At 36.4% G+C, this 22800-nt stretch overlaps 1 protein-coding gene across 2 annotated transcripts; it reads left to right on the forward strand.

The window, feature by feature from the left end:
* Window positions 1-1749: 1749 nt before the first annotated feature.
* On the forward strand, window positions 1750-20956 carry LOC125829474 (uncharacterized). Of its 2 annotated transcripts, XM_049508687.1 has the most exons (12): window positions 1750-1913; window positions 2253-2316; window positions 3445-4164; window positions 4246-4347; window positions 4487-4627; window positions 4809-4886; window positions 5096-5188; window positions 5266-5385; window positions 14282-14359; window positions 17685-17864; window positions 20102-20203; window positions 20311-20956. In XM_049508687.1, the coding sequence occupies exons 1-12, from the start codon at window positions 1903-1905 to the stop codon at window positions 20539-20541; spliced, it is 1920 nt and encodes a 639-aa protein (XP_049364644.1). In that variant the 5' UTR covers window positions 1750-1902; the 3' UTR covers window positions 20542-20956. The 2 variants fall into 2 exon arrangements, with proteins under 2 accessions (XP_049364644.1, XP_049364643.1); XM_049508686.1 differs by lacking the exons at window positions 20102-20203; window positions 20311-20956 and having other exon boundaries at window positions 4258-4347; window positions 17685-17905.
* Window positions 20957-22800: the final 1844 nt, after the last annotated feature.

A 22800-nucleotide genomic window follows, 5' to 3' on the forward strand; every position in this document is an offset into this window, starting at 1 on the left:
CCAAAAAAAAAATCAAGGTCCTCATCAAACTCTAGCTCAACAAGATTGCAGAAGACATATTTGGAAAGAAATGGGGAGCTTCTTATAATTGTGAATAAAAGATGCAGAATTTAAAATGAAAATATGTCAATTCTAGAAGATCATGACCTTCACCAACTCACTTTACAAATGTTGAAATGATGCACATTGACCTTTTATGCAAGCCACACACAAGTCCAAGAGAATAGAAATTGCACCTGAAACATTGTTTTCTATGTTGAAGAAGCAACCAACACCGCTCTTAAGAAATGAAGGGAGCTCAGAAAATGGTATGCCCTTCAAGTTCGAAAGAAAAAGCAGAAAAAGGAGAACAAACAGAGCCTACAAATAAAACAGACATTACAAATGCAACATTCAGAATACAGTGTTGCTGAACGGTAAACAGGTCAATTCACTCTCTGAAAATGCAATTCCCTATTTTTTTTTTTATTATACTCCCTTCTGTTTCAATTCGTTTGTTCTAATTGTACTTTCCTTTTTTGGTTTGTTCCAAAAAGAATGTCTCTTTTCTAATTTTACAACTTTTTAATTTCAACATTCCACGTGACATGTTTAAAAACATAATATTAATAGGTATTTTGGTAAACTATACATATTTGAAGTTTAAGACCACAAAATTCAAAAGTTTATTTACTTTCTTAAATTTAATGTCAAGTCAAAACTAAAACAAATTGAAACGGAAGGAATATACACATATGTAATATAAATGTATATAAATAGCAATTCTCGACTAAACATCCATTGTCTATACGGTGCATATATTGGCTCACTTTGAATTTTCAAACCAATTCAAATTTGGATGATACAGTTTGAATTATATCATTCGAATTTGGTTTGCAAATTCAATTATTAAAATTATTATGATTTTCTTATTTTAATATGGTTGGATATATTTACAAAATTGAATCGATCCAAAATACAAATTGTTTAAATATCACTAACTATAATTCTCTTTGTCTTCCATCATATTGATTTGAAAAAAAATTGCAATTGAATATCTAAATTTTGTTTTAGGTATCGAATTAATATAATCTAATTTAGCTTTTAAAATTAGTCTAATCAACTCTCGAAAAGTAATGGATTGTTGGGGGTTGAATGTAGGATTTGTATGTTTGCACCAGTTGTCAAGCTCTCTTGTATTGCCATTTATATTTTATTACATTTCTTTTGGTTAATGTCATGCAATTTTAAGATTTTTGTTAGGTGTACTCTAGAAATTGAAATATAAATAGTTGCTTGTTTTAAGGTAATGAAAAATATTTGTGATAGTCTCAAATTAATAAGCGAAAAAGGATAAATATATCCCTGAATTATCGTAAATGGTATGCAGATATCCTCCGTCATACTTTTGGGACATTGGTACCCCTGCCGTCCAAAAACTAGAACATATATGCCCTTTACTCTAACGGAAGACTAAATAGGGACACATGGCGCAATCTTATCCGTCGATCCGATATTTAATAAATGTCGGGTTGGTGGATAAAATTATGACACGTATATGTCCGTTAGTATAAAGGGTATATTTGCTCTATTTTTTAGACGGCAGAGGCACCAATGTCCCTAAAGTATAACAACCATTTACGATAGTTCGGGATATATTTATCCTTTTTCCCAATTAATAATGCAGTAAAAATCGAAATACAAAAGGTCAAATTAGTAATAATTTAATTTAAGAAAAATAAAAGGAAAAAAAGAAGAAGTTTGGGATGCAGAAATAAAGAAAATCGGAGTGTAAAGAGAAGCAAATGAAATCGCCGTGCTGAAAGAACAAAAACTCTCCGCCATTGGCGCGAGCTTCATCTCAGACAAGCTACAAATCAACTCAATATCAGTTTTTTTTTGGCGGCAACCAATCCTCTCACCATGTTGCGAAGGTAACCCTAAACCAAAATCTCAATTTCTGCAGTTATCGATATATAAATACTCTCATATTCCGTAGCTTTTGTTCATTCATTAAGTTGTGATACATTGGATAGGTAGTTTGTCAATGTCAATTTTATTGTTGAAGACTTCAAAATAGACGTGACTAATGCAATAAGTAGACTTGAATTAGCTCTTTTAGCTATAGAAGTTCTTGGTGGAATCTCCTTTGATTTTACTCTCTAGTATTAATTTCAATGAAAAGAATTAGGGTTGAAATGAATTTTTTTGAATGAAAATTGAGTGTTTGAACTAATTTGAGATCTTCTACTATATTTTTTTTTTCTTTGCAGGTCCATCCTGCGACTTTCGGCTGGTCAATCAATGAAAAGAATTCCAGTAGAGGTCACAACACAGGTACTTTTTAGAATATCGTCAAAATAGATAAACAAAAAACAGTAGGTGGGGAATCTTATAGTAGCTTAGTTGGCTACCTGAACTCCCATGGGTGAGGGTTCGATTCCCCATATTGTAATCCCCTCCCCTATTTCCCCTTCCCCAACCTCCAATTTTGAAAAAACAAAATACAAAAAAAGCATTATGTGATTCTTCCCATGTCGTAGTCTTGGGGGACATTTGTTTATTGTGCCTTTTATGACAAGAAGAAGAAAGAACCATTTTTATTAGCTATGACATGGACAAACTTGAATTTCTTGGGGGCGTCATGGTGGAGAAGTAAAAAGTGGAACTTTTCAGAAGTTTGGATGCTTTCGTGATTTTTGTGCTTCTGTTACATCAGTATCTTCATAAAGAAAGAGTAAATATGATTGTTGAAGAGATTAAAACAAGATCGTTTAACCATGAGGTTGTATGTTGCTCAGACTCTTCAAAAATGTCAACGGGTGCTTGTCGGATTCGCCAAAAGTAGTGTCCCGTTTGGAGAATCCAACACGGGTCCAACATCAAAAGTGAAGAGTCTGCGCAACTAAGATGAGGTTATGGGTTTTGTCATAAAAAAAAGATGAGGTTATGGGTTTGAGTCCCTAAGGAAGCAAAAGTGGGGAGGGCAGCCTTTTTTTAACAAGGAGATTGTTGTTGCTGCAAGTTTCAACACTCTGAGCGATGTGTTATCTTGGATCACTCGTGGGAAGGGGTTGTGGTAAAGTAGGTTTAGCTTACCATATCAAAAAAGAAAAGAAAGGAAGAGCAAGGATTGGAGAAACTCTTTTGATAAGTGTGATCAAAATGAGTTGGAGCATTGTGGTAAATTATGATGCATCAATGGAGGTAGAACAAATCTAATGCCATTGAACTGGAGAGAAATACGATGACTGGCATAACTGGACCCTTCCTGGCAATGCTCAGAATCTTTATTTTAAATCTTGACTATCATCTGCTTGTTTTTTCCCTTTTTACTTTTACCACAAGAAAAATAAAGAAAAAAAAAAACTTTCCTCGCATTTTCTTTGAATACTAGTGTTATGTCTTACAGTAACTAGCATTGAATTCTTGTTTACCGATTTGTTTTCCGGTATATGGTTTCAGGTACCTTCCTATCTTTTTTCCAGAAGAGAGTTCTCAGTCTCACCCAAACAAAATGGGCCACCACGGGGGCCAGGTTCAACTGGGAAGCCCGAAGAAACAGTGAGTCTCTTGCCGAGATTCATTATTGGATCTGTTGCTTTAAGTGCTGGATTTTTTGCTGCTTATCAAACTGGATATTTAGATAAGTATCTCATTAAAGAGCCCCATTCTAGCCCTGAATTAGCCAGGGAAGGAACTGACATTCAAGGTGTGAAGGAGCTAAAGGAAAGTAGTGAAGTTTCACAAGATAGTGAAACTTTAGGAAGACCAGATGCTGAGTCTAAATTTGTAGAGTCTGATAGTCTTGAGCAAACTGACGAGAGCATTGGAACTCGACAAGATCTGTCTGGATCAGAAGAGCCAAGAGCAACTGGAACAGAAAGTCAATTTCAGGTAAACGATTCATCAGAGATTACTGGTGGAGAAGCCAACTATACTGAAGTAAAAGAATTATCACCCAGCTCCCATCGGGAAAATGTTTCACCTGATGAAACAAGACTTACTTCTACTCAATCACCTGAGGACACTTTGGACATAAAGAGCCCAGAGGTATCTACTGATGCAGTGCAGTCTAAGGCAATTGAAATCACTCCAACTCCCACACAGGCTGATACACTTCAGAAGGAAAATGAGGCTAGTGCCATGTCTCCAGAGCATGTAACCAGTCGAGCCAAGATGGAGGTATAAACCAATTTGTGCTGACAACTTTATCTTGCGAGTTACAAATTTTGTCATGGTTCTCTGAACAGCTACTTTTTGAAGGATGCTCCTCAGCATGAGGAAAAACCTAGTTCCCTCCTTGATGAATACTATATAAGAAATGGAGGTGGAGCTACTCCTACAACCTCATCTGACAAGCAAATGGTATGTTCTCCTTCCTTATCCCACCCCCCACCCCCTAAAAAAATGAAAGAATAAAAAGACAGAAGGATATGAGAGAGGGAAGGAAAAAGAGAGAATCTCCTAGTTGGTTTTCCTTAATCTTTGCATTATGAAACTGTAGGTTGTCGAAGATCTGGGTGATTCCTACATATCAAAGGATGGAAAATTGGTGCTTGATGTCTTACAGGTTATTCATGAAGCTGAGAGTAGACAAGCAGAGCTAGATGCTCGCTTATTTGCTGAAGAAAAGAAATATATGAAGGTGTGAGACCTGTAACAATTCTTTACAATTTTGAAAAGAAGATGTTATAGCATTATTGTGATACTTCACTCTTTAAGATTTGTGGTATTTCTTCCACATGATTTGATTTTAATTGTGTTGCTGCTTGTTGTCGTCGTTATTATTATTATTATTTTAAGATTTTTCTGCTCTCATGATTTAGGAGAGATATGAAAAGGAGCTGAAGGATGCCAGGGCCAGGGAACTTATGTATGCTGAACAAGAGGCCTTACTGGATAAGGTTGTAGCATGTTTGTTATTGGTTGCCTATTTTACCCTCATATAGGCTGCTGCAGTGTGTGATAACTCCAGTTCTTAAACTATTCTTGCCACATTTCACTTCTTTCTTAGGATCACATGTGTGGAGGGTCATCTTAGTTGATGATTTATCATTGTCTTTCATTATCCTAGTCTCTTTGTTGGACTGAATAATGATGAAAATTTCATTAGGAACTGAAAAAAGAAAGAGCAAAAGCCATTGCAGCTTTGAAATCACTTAAAGAAAAATTCGAAGAAGAACACAAGACGGAGCTTGAGGAAAAGGTACTATACTCTCTTAAGACCATAAAAAATATGCTATATTTTCTGTCCAGCAGACTTATGCCGATTCGTAATTGTAGGAAGCTGAAGCAGAACTGAAGTTGAAGAAAGCCCAGGAGTTGGGTAAAGCACAATTGGATGCAGCTATCGCAAGTGAGAAAGCATCTCAAATTGAAAAAATGGCTGAAGCCAATCTCCATGTAAAGCTTCCCAGTTATTAGTTTTCCACATATAGAAGTTTCTTTTTTCATTTGATTTTACACCAATCTTTTAAATTATTATGCACATTCCTATTCAACTGTGTGTTAGAAACTGTCTCTGCCTTGAAACATCTATAGGATGATATTTTGGAACTACAGATAAGGGAATCAGATAATTTGCTATCCTAACTTTTGTTTAGACTACAGTTCCCTTTCTCAAAAATAAAAATCTGTTTAGACCAACACCTGCATCCTATTCTTTAGTAAATGGAAAATACTTACTCCAGCATGACTGCTCCATTAAAGTAGTGTTGGCAAGCGAAGGTCTTATTTTGATTCTATTTTGTTTGTGGGATGCAAGTACAATGTTTGTTTGACGTGCATTGGGAAATAACTGATGTAATTGACTGCAGTTTTTTCTTCATTTTTTCATGAGTTTATATTGTTGTATGTATGGCTTCAGTTCTTACTTTGTCTATGGCATATGATATTAGATTTCACATACCTGTAAGTATAATAATGTCTAAGGAAACAGAAGATGCTTTGTATGAAGGGTGGGAGGACAGCCTTCACAATTTTTGGTGTAAACAAGTAGTTATAGACAGCACAGAAGATGTTTTGAATGCAGTTGATTGGCTGTAATTAGATATATTAGGATTTTGTGAAGAGAACTTTTGTGATGGGGGGCTACATTTTGTTATAGTATACCTGTGGATATATAGAAGTAAAGTTTACCATTCTCAGAAAAAATGATGGGTGGGAGGACAAATTACACTCTTTGTCATGTATTTTAGCATTGGACGTTTATGGATTGCTCAACCGTATGTTTCTTCTTTCTTTTGTCCCAAATAAGGAATCTTACTACTTGCCAAGAAGGTATATAACAGGATTGTCCTATTGCCAAATTTCTGCTGAACATTCTATATCTTAATCTTATACAACAATAATAACAGTTACAGCCACAAATATCTCTTCTTTCTCTCCTTGGCACATATCCCTAGGTCTTTCTTAGAGGTCCCTTCTGGGCCTCTTTTACCCTTTTCCGGCTATATCCGATCACCTGAGCCCACTTTTCCTACCTTTTTGAACTCTCATGCATCTCTCCAGTTGCTCTGGCTCAATGGATAACAGACTTTATTTTAGATCTGGGGGGAAATCTTGTGACTTTTCTATGTATTCATCAGATTCAGAATTAGCATTTAGGTTCGAACGGGTGGAGAATGCCAGGAATTCTATTAGGAGGTTAACTCTGAGTAAAGGAGCCTTACTCTGGCTTTGCAGAAGAATGAGGGATGCATCAGAAAACAGGGGGAAGAACATTAAATTGTGTAGATGCAGAGATCTCTCCACATAAAATAGGAAAGCCTATTCCTTTTAAATCAAATAAACTGAAGGATAAAATAGATCCAAAAGAATTGGGCCCAGAACAAAAACAAAAGCTCTTCACAGAGCCTTTTGTCGAGCTCATTAGTATGTCAAATTCAGAAACATGCCGCTGTTCTAACTTCGTCGAATTCGAAGGTGAGGGAGAACTGGATGCGACTGGAGTAACAAGAATGGAAAAAAGGGAGAAAGAGCAGGACAATCAATTACAACCACATGCAAGAATTCAGGAGGAAGGGGGATCAATAAGGGAGAACAATCCAACTCAAATTAATGGAGAAGGAGAGAATTGGATTTTTCAAATTCTCTCTTGGTTATGTACACAGAACCAGAACCTTTACAGGTTGACAATAGCACACGAGGAAGACTTAGCTGCAAATGCCATGGAATGGGTCCAAGCGAACATGATAAAATTAGGTCAACAATTTGGTGTCGATTTTAAAGGATGCAAAAAGGAAGCGTATACCATGTTAGCTAAGCTAGACCAAAGGAGGGAAAAGGAGGCTGGAAAAGGGGAGAAGATGAAGACAATAAAATCTAACAATGATGTCCCAAAAGAGGTGAGAAATCTGTTCTTTGATATGAATTTCAAAGACGGGGAACCAAGATCTAGTGGGAGGGTTTTAGCTCTAACCAATCAATGAGAGTGAAAATAATCTCATGGAATGTGAGGGGGCTGAATGGGAGTGATAAAAGGGACACTGTTAGGAAACTAATACATCTGTGGGAGGCAGATATTTATGTATTAGTTGAGACAAAGCAAAAGGGTAATATTGATGGATTAATACCGAACATATGGGAAAATAGATGGATGGGAGAAGTTCATAAGGAGGCAATGGGGAGCAGTGGGGGGATTGCAATTTTGTGGGATAAAAGGGTATGGAAGGGGGAACTGGTGGAGATTGGCAGGCAAAGCTTAAAATTCACAGGGGTAAGTGAAGACTTCAGTTGGCACATAACTGCAGCATATGCTGATTGTAGTAGAGAGATCAGAAAGGTGTTGTGGGAGGAATTGAAAGCCTTCAGAAGAAGGTTTGTAGGACCATGGATAGTTTGCGGAGATTTTAATGTTACTAGATACCCATCAGAGAGAACAAACTGCCGCAGACTTAGTGGTGCTATGACATATTTCTCCTCTTGTATTGAGGAGCTGGAGTTGATTGATCCTCCTTTATTTGGAGGATCTTATACTTGGAGAAGAGGGGACAATCATAGGAGTGCTTCAAGAATTGATAGATTTCTTCATTGTGCGCAATGGGGGGAAAACTTCATTCACATCAAACAAAATGTCCTACCAAAAATAACATCTGATCATAATCCTATTATGCTAACATGTGGTGGTTGGGAATGGAAAAAATCTTATTTTAAATTTGAATCTTGGTGGTTGGAGGTAGAGGGATTCAAAGATAAGGTAAAGGAATGGTGGGATTCTTTCAACATTGAGGGGAGAGCAGGATATATATTAGCTGAGAAAATGAAATTGTTAAAGGTAAAGATGAAAGAAGACACTTTAAGGCAGATAGCAAATTGGGAGATAATACAGGAACACAAAATGCTTACTGATGATGAAATTTTACAGGCAAATCTGGCCATGGAGTTTGAAGAGGTAGCCAAGAAAGAGGAGATAGCATGGAAACAAAGGTCCAGGGTCCAATGGTTGAAACATGGAGACAAGAATACAAAGTTTTTCCACAGAATCGCCACCTCTCATAAGAGGTTCAATACTATGGAACAACTTGATATAGAAGGTAACATTGTGAAAGATCCAGCTATGACCAAGGAGGCTGTCCAAAATTTTTACATAAATTTATACAAGGAAACTGAACACTGGAGGCCTGATCTGAACATTCAAGATGTTAATATGATAACTGGAGAGGAACAAGTATGGTTGCAAAGACCTTTTGAGGAAGAAGAAATCCTAGAAAGTATTAGGATGTGTGCTAAGGAGAAGGCTCCTGGACTGGATGGCTTCCCAATGATTTTCTTCGAGACTTTTTGGGAGGTTTTGAAGAAGGACATAATTAACACTCTTATCACATTTCCACTCCAATCAGAATTTTGAGAAAAGTTTCAATGCAACATTCATTGCTCTAATTCCTAAAAAGGCTGGAGCTTCAGAATTAAAAGATTATAGGCCAATCAGTCTGATAGGAGGGGTCTACAAAATCATTGCTAAATTACTGGCAGAAAGACTTAAGACGGTGGTGAGCAAATTGGTCAATAAAAATCAGATGGCTTTCATAAAAGGGAGACAGATCATGGATGCTGCATTGATAGTTAGTGAGTGCATAGATTAAAGGATGAAAGGTGGAGTTGCAGGTTTATTATGCAAGTTAGACATCCAGAAAGCATATGACCATGTAAATTGGGCATTTTTATTGAATGTTTTGAGACAAATGGGCTTTGGCAGTAAGTGGCTAAAATGGATAGAAGTGTGCATTAAAAACAGTCAGGTTCTCAATACTAGTAAATGGTGAACCTGTTGGCTTCTTTGCATCAGAAAGGGGGCTGCGACAAGGTGATCCACTGTCACCTTTTCTTTTTATTCTAGCAATGGAAGGTTTTGACAGTATGATGAGAATAGCTACATAGAGCAGGTGGATCAAGGGTTTCTAAATAGGAGACAAAATAGGGAATGGAAAGGAGATTAGCCATTTGCTATACGCAGATGATACTATCATCCTTTGTTAGCCAGAAGTTGAACAGCTGAACTACATCAGATTGATTCTGATCTTATTTGAAGCAGTATCAGGGCTAAGGGTTAATTGGGGGAAAAGCAGCTTGATTGCAGTCAAGGAGGTGCCTCAGATTCAAGGATTGGCAAGCATTCTAGGGTGTAAAGTAGAGAAATTGCCGACAACATACTTGGGAATGCCACTAGGGAGCAAACATAAAGCTTTGGGGATATGAGATGGAATTCTGGAAAAAGCAGAATTTTTTTTATCAAGATGGAAGGCTCAATATCTATCCTTGAGGGGTAGAGTGATCTTGATAAACTCTGTTTTAGATTCATTGCCTACTTATGTTATGTCATTATTTCCAATTCCTCCAATAGTTATCAAAAAGCTGCACAGACTGAGAAGAAACTTCCTCTGGAAAAAAGGCAAAGAGGGAGAAGGCAAAGGTTACTATTTAGTGAAATGGAACACTGTGATGCTAAGCAAAGAAAGAGGGGGACTGGGTATTAGAAATTTGAGAATCCAAAACAAGAGCCTTTTGATGAAGTGGTTGTGGAGATATACTAGTGAGGAAGGAACCCTATGGAAGGAGGTGATAGTGGCAAAGTATGGGGAATTGAACCCTTGGTGTACAGAGATAGTGTCAGAACCCTATGGATGGGGAGTATGGAGGACAATCAGAGCTTTATGGAACTCTATGGAAGAAAATGTGTTTCTCAAAGTTGGAAATGGCAACAAGATTAAGTTTTGGAGAGATGGATGGATTGATCAAATTCCTCTAAGTGAGTCATTCCCAGATCTTTTCTCAATCTGCAACAATCCTGAAGCCAGAGTATGTGAATGCTGGACAACTCAAGGCTGGGACCTATCTTTTAGAAGTCTATTGAATGATTGGGAAGTAGATAGAGTGGCTTCTTTCCTGGGAAAATTGGGGGGAACCAATCTAGTAACAAATGCACCAGATAGAGTTATTTGGAAGCACAACAAGGATGGCAAATTCACAGTAAACAGTGCTTACAAGAAAGGCATACAAGTTGGGGTTAGAGGCTACCATCATCACTGGAAGAGTATTTGGAGAGGACTGATCCCCACCAAAGTGAAATGCTTCACTTGGTTAGTCATCAAAAGAGCCTGCTTTACTCAAGAAGTGCTGCAGAAGAAAGGAAAGCAACTAGTCCCTAGGTGTTTCCTATGCAATTTGATGGGGGAAACAAACAAACTCCTATTTTTACATTGCAAATTCACTACACAGATCTGGGAGATGTTCCTCAACATCACATGATGTAGCTGGACTATGCCAGAACACACCTCTGATCTTTTTAAATGTTGGATCAGAAGGGGGGGTAGCAAGACTCAAAATAAGTGGTGGAAGCTAATACCATCATGCATATGGTGGTCAATGTGGAAGGAAAGAAATGGGAGATGTTTTGAAGATAAATCTAATTCCATTCACAAAGTAAAATGGAATTGTTTGGTATCTTTACTTTTTTGGTGTAAACAGCTCTGTATAGAAGATGTAGATCAAATTATAGAATTAATATGGAGCATGTAATTTTGGTTAGGGCTGTAAATTTTTGAAAAGGTGGCCAGCATGTCCTTGATGCTGAAGAATACAACTTTACCAATGTTAAAAATAAAATAAAATATTATTGTTCTCAAAAGTTAATAAGTATGGGAGGTTCCTTTCCGTTATTACAGTTAAGGGACACAACAGAGTTGTGATCATCATTCCAGAAAATTTCTTTTAATGAGGGATGGGGGGTTGGTGGCTACAAAGATTGAGAAATTTATTACAGTGAAAACTAGCATCCTGCTGCATTTATTATGAATGGAAGTACAATAAACAACTATTAAAGGACACGGGCAACTTCAAAGATGTTCTTCATAAGAGCAAGTGGACTTTAAAGGAAGCTGAGGTTGCAGTTGTGAAGAACCAACTTTCTTTGAAAACTCAAGAGGGTGATACATATCTTCTGCGGAGATGTCTAGTTGGTCAATTCAATGGTGGGGATGAACTTATGACTCACAATGATGTGAGAAGATGGGCTCAACAAACCGAAAAAAGGGACTCAGAATATTCAAGTGTATGACATGAATGGCTTTAGTTACTCTTCGAGTTCCAATCAAGGAAAGCAGCTGAACACATTCTTATGGGCGACTAGAGGAGATATGCGATCAACTTAACACTCGGTTCGTGGTCTCCGATGAAGGGTTCCTTTCCGATCCAAATCAAGTTTGATTGGTTTTGGATCAGAGTAAATGGTCTTCCTCTACCCCTCTGGTCCATGGGAGTCGTGAAAGAGATACGTGATAGATGTTGAGTTGGTTGGAAAATGAAGAAGAAATAGAACTTAAGAACCCCCTGCTATGGGCTCGCGTTCGGATTAAGGGTCCGAGGGAGACAATACCGCTGACCAATTGATGTCGATGATGGGAATTTAATCTTCTCTCTGCTGATATGGGTAGACTCGTCGGTGATTTACAAGAAAAAAAAGATAGTTACTAACCCTAGACAGGCGACTATAGCTAGTAAAGGAGAAACAAAAGTAGTTCTGGGTTGTGGGAAGTATGAGAAGACTTTCATGAAAAGATAAAGCGGTTGTAGGTCTTTACGCAATAGATTTTGTGGGGCCTGACATGCAGCAAGTGGCGCCAGTGCAATGCTGAATGTTTGAATTTGAATTTAAAAGAGTGTGGGCCCAACCCAATTCTTTTAAATTCCTCTTTGCTCGCAGACATGGACCAACCATAAATTCCTTTTTGGCCTATTCATTTAACCCCCTTAGAACCATTTATTGAGCTCCTAAATATAACCCAAGGTCCATCTATTTTACCATTTGAATTCACATGTATCCTGGGAGATTTGGGGACTTTCATGAAGAAGATGGAGGAGACTCCAAAACATGACTTTATCCTCGAAAACGATCAAGTGTTGGGAGATAAATCATTGCAGAATTCTCTTTCTCTATCACCAGGGAGGATTGTGATCATGCTCTGTAATAAGAAAGGATGCTGAGGAGATTCTAGAGTATTCTCATGATCAACTGAGTTGTTATTCTGAATCAAGGCCTCTGTAAATCGACGACTCAAATTGTGAAGGTCTCATTAGGGAGAATACTACTCTATAGGTAAACTTTAACGTGATCGAACTTAGCCAGAAGTTTGGAGCAGCTATCAGGGGTTGCGAAAATGAGGCCTTCCTTTTGTCGAAGGTAGATCAGAATAGAGCAAAGGGAGCACAGTTGTACCAACACAGTTAATACTCCAAAGGAGCTCAAGAACTTGTTCTTTGACATTGATATGAAGTTCAAAGAAGGTGAACCTAGGAGAAGTGGAAGGATTTTGCCTTTGAATATCCAATGAAAGTCAAGATTGTAGCCTGGAATGCTAGGGGGATTAATGGTATGTGGGAATGAATGATGGGCTTTCTCAGGGTGTAATGGTGGGTCTTATAACTTGTCTTTCCATGAAGTAGTGGTAAGATCTGCCTTCATTCTACCCTCCCAGACACACTTGTGGAATTTCACGGGGTATGTTGTTGTTCTTGATTGGGAGATATGTTGAAAGGATCATTAAATTTCCTAATTTTGCATTTGGCAAGAATATGGGCATTATTTGCTTTGGTCTCTGGTTGATTTTGATTTTTTTTAACTGCCACAACACCATTCATCTTCAAAATATGGTCTTGCCTAACTCTAGAGTTCTTGTCGTTGGTTATTGTGGTCTCCACAGGATTGTCTACACTTTCATACCATCCTCCATCATCAATAACTTCTCGAATGATCACCGATAATTTCATATCACCCACCCATGCCTCAATTTGAACATACCTACCAACCATAACTGTTAAAATTCTGATACACTCGGTATAGGTAGGCCTCTATTTTCCTACCGTATCTCTGGCAAAGATTCCCCTCTTCCGGTGAAGCCTTTTTCAAAGCACTCATGCCCATCACAAGTTGTTTTTGCCAGTTTTGATTTTGCTAATGAGCCTTCTATTGCCCTCGTAAAGTAAGTAAAACCATCTTGCTCTTTCTTTCCTAATGTTAATTAATTTAAAAGACTTATCTCCGGTTGAGACCGGCAGAGAAATAGGCTCTTCCCTCCATAGTGGAGAAGTGAAACTCACCAGAAACAGGACAATTCTAACCAGAAAAGATGTGCTTTTAAAATTGGCTAATTTCCCAAAATTGAGTTCCCAAGAGAAAAAGGAGCTTGTTTGGGATAGGTGGAAGCTCACTGAGGATATCTTATGCAAAAGGGTTTGTAATCTAGAAATATCCTCCTTGTAGACAACGAAATTCATCGTACCAAAAGTCGAGAACTTAAAGTAATGTTGCCTTTTCCTAAATCACTCAGGATTCTCACATAAAATGCACATAAGAATGCAACTTTCAATATTTACCACAACAAACATATAGAAAATCGCACTGCAGCTAAATTCTTAATAGATTTACCACTTTTTAGCAAAGAATTTCTGAGCAACTGACTGAGAAAACAGGCAATAGTTTAATATCCAAAACCAAATTTTGCATCCAGGAAAAAACTAACCATCACTTTGGTAGGTATCCTCCTACAGTACAATCACTCCAGCAACATTCCTCTTTTCCAAACATTTTTTTTCCCAATTCTGTGTGTTATATCTTCATATATACCATTCTTTTGGAGCATAACCTAGATATCTTTTTGTGCTAGCTAAATTTGCAGTTCATATATTCTTACTTCTACTTATCTTAAAACACTACTCTCTAGAGTGTTTCTTCATAGCTCAGTTGTTTAAGTGTTTGGCATTTTCTATGGCTGATGATTTTATTTGAGTTCTTGCTGTTTTACAGATAAATGCTCTGTGCATGGCATTTTATGCACGATCTGAAGAGGTTCGCCAGACTCATTCTGTTCACAAGCTTGCTCTGGTAACTATGCTTCTGCTGTACTTCTCTTTTTATTTTTCTATTCTCCTTCCTTTTTGAAAGAACTTCTTTATTTTAAGGGTGGGTGTGAGACAATGTATACATAAATTCTTCCATTCTGAAGAATCTCACCATCAGGGATGATACCAATCTTTAGTCCAGAGTATTGTTGAACTACTAACAGAATATTATCACATATGGTTGCTATATTGCCTTCTGCACATTGTTAGTGTGTATGCTTGCTATATTTGCTTCTCCACATATATGATGCTACTGCAAAATGACGTATATATAGTCCTTTCTTTATGTATATGACTGCCCTGCTAGAATTTGGGAACATCTGATATCATGTCCAAAAGGTCTAAACCAGTGTTGTGAAAGGCGCTCGCCTTTTGCCAAAGGCGATAATGCGAGGTGAGGCCCTCACGCTGTTTCACAGTGTGGCGAGGCGAAGTTAGATAGGCGACGTAAGGCGCCAATATGGCTATGGCCGGGCGAGGCGGGTTTTTTTTTATTTTTAAAAAAAGGTCTGACTTAATAATATTAGTCAAAATTAGGGTTTTTTTCAAACTTTCATCGTATTGCCAGTCGCATCTTCTTCTCCTCTTCTCCTCTTCTCCTCTTCTCCTCAAGGTCGATCACGTCTTCTTCTCCTTCGCACGAGTCGCGTCACTGCTGTCTTTATTTAAAAATAAAATAAATTAAAGTTCTAGACTTTTAGTATCTACTATTAGTTTTTGAATTGAAATATTTGCTTTAATATGTTATTGCTATTGAGATTTTGGATAATTATATATGCAATTAAATATTTTTAATTTTTGGTATTAATTGGCGCCTCAATTCAAAAAGGCGAGTGCCTCGCCTCGCCGCGAGACGAGGCAGGCCCTTGTCGCCTTTCGCCGTCCAAAACACTGGTCTAAACCAAACTTTTAAATTCAATTGGAATTTCCAGACAATCAATTTCGGCTCAACTACAAACATCATGAAGAGTTGAAAACCATAAATCAACCATTCTAATTGTTAATAACCTCCATTCCATCCTTTTCTCCGCTGATGTTTAGTTCACTTCTGTTTACTAAACATTGCATGATGGAGGTGGGTGCTACTGAACTCGCTTTAGCCATGCCCTAGTTTATTAAACGCGCTAATATCCGTCTAATGACACCTTCTAGTATAACAACCACTGCTTTTTAACATTTCATCTTCACTCTCTGTTTTCCTTAAATTTGGTGGTGATCTGATTGTTTTTGTTTTCAGTCCTTTGTCTTTTAATGTTCAAAGAAGGCAAAATTGAGGACCTGTGTGTGTGTGCATGTGTGTGTGTGTGTGTGTGAGAGAGAGAGAGAGAGAGAGAGAGAGAGAGAGAGTGAGAGAGAGGGAGAATCTCCTGCTTGAATGTGATAAGTTATAACTGTAAGCCTTTTTTCCCCTCCTAACACATAAAAGGGAAAGTTGCACAATTTGGTAACATGTCTAAATAGATCCCCTTTTCCAACCAAAAATGGTGTTGAATATCATTTTGAAACTCGCAGTTTCCGCAAACTCTGCCAAAATTTTCTCAACAGTAGCCATCTTCCCTTCCTAATGACCAGCTAACGGCCACATTAGTTGGTAAACCCAATGTACAACCAGCGTTGCCATTTTTCTGTTTTCCTGAAATACCATCAACACATACAAAATAATTTGGCTAACAGCTGCTACTTCTCTGTGAAATATGATCTTGAATTCTGTTTGGAACAATTGCAGCTTTCCTAAATCTAAGCTAAATAATTTCTAATGTAACCATCTCACTTGTTTCTGGTAAGACCATCTCCAACCCAACACCAAATTTTACACCAAATCCTAAATTTGGTGTAAAATTTGCTGTTTTAAGCTCCAACCCACACCAATTTTAACACCAAATTTGGTGTGTCAATAGTGTTGCACCAAATTTGGTGTAAAGTGATTCATCACACTTATACAAACTTTTAATTAAACATTATATAAATTGTATGTTTTAATTAAATCTCTTGTATATTTAATTATTTTTTATGAAATATTTTTATAATATTAATTTTAGATATAAAATTTAGCTTTTTTATAAATTAATTTTTCTATATATGACTTTTTTTTAAAATTAAATTTATGTTAATTCTACTATAAATTATAATGGGATATAACTACAATTAACCTTCACAAAAATTAAAAATGCAAACATATAAATTTTTAAACAAATAATACAATGTACTTAAAAATAACCGAAAATAATAAATATTCAACAAAGTAGTAATTGACATACATCAATATTGAAATATAAAATACATAGTAATTTTAAAAAGTACAACAAAACATAATAATTTAAAAAAAATTACAACAATTACTTAATAATCTGATAGATTCTTTCCGGATCCATCAATACTATTAAAATATGAATTGTATGGGGTATAATAAAGTATACATCAATACTTTATTTAAATGTATTTCATTAATGATTTCACTTTTATTTGTATTATCCATTATTATGTATAATGTATAATATTTGCTAGCAATTTATATTATTTAAAAAATTATGGTACAAAATAATTTTATATTAAACGATTATAAAAGGAAATAATATGAATTATAAATGGTGAATGTTTTAGAAAGAATTTGTTTAATGAAATAAGAAATATAAATGAAATAAGAAATAATATATAATAATGAAGAGAGAGAAAAATATTCGTTTTTGGTGTAAAATTTGGTGCAGTGGGTTGGAGTTGATTACACCAAAAATAGTGTTGTCACCAAATTTGGTGTAAAATTTGGTGTTTGGGTTGGAGTCTTGGAGATGCCCTAATCACCATTCCAGTAACACCATTTTTCATTTATGCTATTGCTAAATAACTTCTGAAACTCAAGTTTAGAACTCTTCCTATAGCTCAATTCTTGGCTCAAGTCTTGGCTCTCTCATGTTCTAATCAGGAAAAAATGGCCGTTGGCTTTCATGCTTCATGAAGTCTACATCTTCCCAAAGATTATGTATATTAAGAAACTATAAAAAAAAAATTGTATATTAAGAGAAAGAAATTCATACTGTAATTTAACAAGGTGATATCTTACTCATTCTGAAGTTGGAAGTTAAAAACCATACTGCTGAGGAAGAAGTAAGAACAGGAGTGATCTGATACTGATTTGTTCTTTGTTTGTTAAGCTGTAAAACCAGTTATTTTTCCATAATTGTACTCCCAGGCAAGGGTATTAGAAGGGAATGATTGTGTACAAACAATGCTAACCTACTGGCTATTAGCTAAAACCTGTGTCAAGTGTTTAAGCTCTACTGATGGGACCCTTTGATTGTTCATTGTTGCAGGGGGTGCTTGCTCTGGAAGATGCATTGTCCAGAGGGTTACCAATTCAAAAAGAAATAGAAGTTCTTCACGCTTCTCTTGAAGGGATAGATAACAACTCACTGCTGGATTTGGTTCTATCTTCTCTTCCAGAAGAAACACAGAGATATGGTGCAGATACTGTATTACAACTGAATCATAAGGCAAGCATCTGAAACACTGTAGAATTATGCTTTGTACTGTAATTTAGGGCTGAACATTTCCTTTGCTTATAGATCAGTTTCTTGCTAGCTGTCTGTGACCTATGTTTTTCTTCTCTCTCCTTCACAAAAGAAAACGAAAAGGGATATTTATCTCCTTTTTTCTTTAGTCTTTCCATGTGATGCATTGCTGTTTCTACTACAGCTGGAGAAATCTTCATTTCCCCGCTGCATTCATTTGTCTTCTGAATTTCATGCCAAGTTCGAAAAAGAAGAACCTGATACTGTAACTCTCTCTCCATATTGGAAATCCTTAGAAATAGAATGGTAGAGGAGGTGATACATTGATAAAGCAATGATCCTGATTGCAAAGGAACAGGATAATTTAGTTTACAGTTTTTAAGTAGTGATGCTTTTTCTTCATTTATCTTTATTTGAAGTGCTTGAAGAGCCGTTAATCTGGTTCTTTTTGTTGTCCATCCAAAGATTAGTGTTATCCTGAGAACAACTGTCAGGAAGACCTAATCTAATTTGGGACCTCCGAGTTATATTTATGTTAATTTTCTTCAGTTTCCAAGAGTTGGAACTCCATGTAGGACCTGCACTAGTATGAACCTCTAGGAAGTTTCAATATGGAACTCCATGGACGAGACTGTATTGAAGTTTTTGGTTAACTTCAATTCATTTCTAAAATATTCCAAGGATTGGATCTTAGACGTTGAATTTTTTCAATACCAAATATATGGGTGATAGAGCTATGACAAAAATTTGCAACCAGTTTAGATCTGATAATTGTTTTGAAGGTGCGATGATTGGGTGTTGAGAATTATAATGCAAAGAGAATGAGCAAGGGCCACAAAAAAACTAACATTCTGGGTAGGGGCTGAGTTTGATGTCACACTGTCCTCGGGGTGCAAGACTGACAAGACAGACTGATGGTTCATAGAGTTGAATCATTTGAGAGGTACATGCCTTGCACAAATTTCTGGTTTGGGTCTATCTTGGTTCATCTTTGTGGTGATCGTGAAAAGTGTGGGTTTGTAATTTGGTGTAGGATCACTAATGTTTAAGCTCTAAGGTTTGGTTTGATCCTTTATTGCCATCTGCAATACACATGCACTTCCTTGAGCTCGCAGAAAGGATAACTGCTACTCTGCTAAGGGATCCCATTGGTTGCCTTGCTAGGTCCTGTTACTCTCATAGTCTGAACAAAAAAAGAACGGTAAGTAATGTCCACCTGGGATCTAAAGCTTTTAAGCAACCCTGTTGGAGCTGATTCCATACATGTTGTGGGTGAAGATTCCTCTAGTTTCTCATGTGATTATCCAGTCTTCAATTTCCTTGGCAACATAGAGAGGAAGGCCTTCTCATTGTCAGTATTTGGAAACATTAAAAGTCTGCCTACTTGCACATCAAGTATGCATTGAGTGTCTATAAAAGCCGAGTTTAACCTTCTGAGGCACAAATGCATGATGTAGACGTAATGATATGCTCAGTCCATTAGGTACTTCATGTCTGGCCTTAGACTGCTTCACTACAGTATATTTATTGTTGTCCTTCATGGTATATCAGAGTTTGAATCAGTTTATGCTTCAAGAATTCAAATCCTTACACTAGAATCATTGGACCATTGGGTAAGATCCATTTCTCTGGAAGAAAGACTATTTGTCACAGTGGGATTCCACACGGTTTGTTATCAAATTTAAATCTAAAAAATTTCCCCAATTTTTGAGAAAGCAGATGCTCTGCTATAAAAGAATCTCTAGTAATTTTAACTTTTAATTTCAAATTTGCTATGTTCCCTTTTCTACATTTAATATTTTTGGGCAAACTCAATGGCTCTTTTTCTGGTTCCTTATTTCCTGACCTGGTTGAATCGTCACTACCAGACAATTTGTAAGACTGATAGAAGAGTTTGGTAAAGTTACCAGATTCAAAAAAAAAAAAAAGTTAGAAGATTTGGTCACTGTTTAAATTATCCCAGTATTTAATTTGCTTCTCTTGCGATCAAATCTGTCAACAGTACTCTTTCCTTATAAATTGCGTGATTTCTGCTGCTAGGTATCTGAATTTGTTTTTTCTTTTATTCCTTCTGCCTAAAGTCTTTAGTCTTGTGTGTCTGTTGAGAGCAGGATTTCTTATTGGAATTTGTAGCTCTTACATTGAAGCCTGCATATCTGATGCTTGTACCTGAGCAAAATCTGGATGGTTCTGTTTCTAATTACTTCTCATTCTAACAGTTCGATACATTAAAGGGGACACTTCGGCACTTTAGCCTGATTCCTCCAGGTGGTGGTGGGATATTGACACATTCTTTGGCTAGTGTTGCATCCTGGTTAAAGGTTTCTTTGCATTTACCCTTCTTTGAGTTAAACTATCTGATTATTGAAGTAAAGTTTACTGAATTTGTATTTCTTCCCCATAAGATAATTTTGTGTACTGATGTCAGGTTAGGGAGGCTGGCCAGTCTGGTAATGGAATTGAATCCCTCATAAATAAAGTTGAGAGTTTCTTGGCTCAGGGAAAACTATCAGAAGCCGCTGATGCCCTTGAGAAGGGTTTAAAGGACACTCACGCGGCAGCAGTTGTTGATGATTGGGTTAAGCGTGCTAGGAACAGAGCTATAACCGAGCAAGCACTAACCTTGCTGCAATCTTATGCCACCACTATTAGCACTTGAAACAGTGATCCATTATAGCAATCAAACGTCCAGTTTATCTGCTGCCTACAAAAATCACTCAAGAATGGCTTTTTGGTGATTTAACATGACATTTTCAATGCTTGCAACACTATCCCTTTTTTCATCTTGTTGCAATCCAAGTAGTTATGCCTTTCTTGATCCGGGAATAATTTCCATTGATAGATACATCACTATCGAGCAGGTTTGTTGTACAACGGATTACTTCTGTTATTAGTTCTTTCAGGTCAACCATGAAAAGGACTCCAAGCTGGAGTACCCTTTGCATTTTCTACTTTGCATGAACTAATCGTATTTGCTGTTGTTACCCTGTTTAGCATGTATAATAAAGGCAGCTCAGATGACTGGATAACTTCTTTGGTTAGTTTCCTAAACGAATTAAATTTGAAAGAGCTCAGCCAAGCATTGATAGGTTTTCGTCTGATCGAGGGGATAAGTAGACATAATTCACCTTGAAACAGTTGAGGTTGAAATTTCTGTGGATACTTTGATTTATTGTATATCTTAACAATTATAGTTGAATTCATTATGGGATATGATCAAGAAATTGAAGTTTCTTTGGATACAGACGAGTTTAAAACGATCGAGTTAAAAAGCAAAATGCTTCTTGTGCAAGTGGCCAGTGTTTGTTCTTTCCTACTGTTCAGCCAAAATTTAGAAAAGAGACCAAGTTATTCTCCTACGTGTAATTTTTTTATCAATAGAGTGCAATAACACAAAATTAAAACCCCAAAATTAATTATAAGAGTGATACCATATGATTTGTGATCAAGACATATTACTAATCTAGGGTTCATTCACCAAACTCCAATAAAGTCATACAGTTATATATATAGAGAGAGAGAGAGAATGTTTACACTTTTTCAAGTGATAACTACACTATGAAAGCATAATTAGTAAAAATGAGCAAAAGTCATGGTCGATATGTCTCTCTCAATATGTATGGTGTTAGTTTGTGCATCGTGATCATGAAAAAAATAAAAGAAAAAGCACTTGTTATAAAATATTACAGCTAGTGTGGTTATTCACTACTCCAGTAATTAACTCTAACACCTCTACAACCTTTCCCACGATCTTTCTCCATAACTGATTACTTGAATTTTTACAGCGGTGAGACTTTGATTTTCTCCACCTAGTAATTCCCTCTCGTGTTTCTCCTTCCCCGGCTCCTATTTTTTTAAAAAAAAAAATGAAAATTTGACGTAAACATTCGATGTGCTTCAATATTTATCTATAGAGAAATTAACCAAATGGATTTATTAATTAATCCCTTCCTAACTCAATTTCGTGCACCCAAAAACAAAATAACCTTTCATTAATTTGTCATCTATCCCTCTTAAGATTATTATACTTTGTAATTGATTATTGTCCCTTTTTTCCCAACTAATTTCCTAACATTAAATACAATTTGGTTAAGACCTTTACAAGCCAACGACTTTTAACCTTCTTTTTTTACACCCGATATCAGATATCAACATTTAAATTGGATTAGACGCAAATTCGCGTATTGTAGGCACCTATATTGGGGTTCGGTTAAGACGTGGGTTTGCTTATTGCAAGACCATTTTTAGAGGCGGCTTTTCATTCTTAGAAGTGCAAACCCCAGATCTCTAGTTAAGATTTGGGGAATTTCAACCATCCCACCACAACTCATATCGGTTAACTTTTGCATATATTAATACATATATTAGTCAAGTCCTTCGGTTGTTAGCTTTGATTATCGATTAGGTTAAGTTGGATACTCGTTTCAAGCCACTAAGACAAGCTAACTAATTTTTTCTTCTTCTTATATAAATAAATATAAGTTAGTTTGATGTATTTATTATTTTTCTAACTAGTTGAAATATTTAAAAGAAAGAAAACAGATTATGTTTTATCACTGTTTAGTTATCCAATATGATAGTTAGTTACAAACTTTCCCTTTAAACTAATAAATCCATTTTTAACGAGGAGTTATCTTTCTTTGTCTATGTCTTTTTTTGTTGGTTTCTAACTCGGCGCTTGGAGCCCGTATTAGAGTCTCGATTAAATTCGGATCATGCACTATAAGACCCATTTCAATTTTTTATTCAATTCAAAATGAAATATGATACTTTTGTGATATCTGATAATTCTATATCGGAAACATAAGTCACACTTCATAATTAGAAAAACAAGCACCATCCTTTATTTTTAATAGATGATGAAAAAAGAGTCGATGCAGAATGACTTTTTTTCTCTTTTCCTTCCTTATGATAAGAT

The sequence above is a fragment of the Solanum verrucosum genome, unplaced genomic scaffold (assembly GCF_900185275.1).
Source record: "Solanum verrucosum unplaced genomic scaffold, falcon-dt-bn FXZP01000031.1, whole genome shotgun sequence".
Classification (NCBI taxonomy): Eukaryota; Viridiplantae; Streptophyta; class Magnoliopsida; order Solanales; family Solanaceae; genus Solanum; species Solanum verrucosum.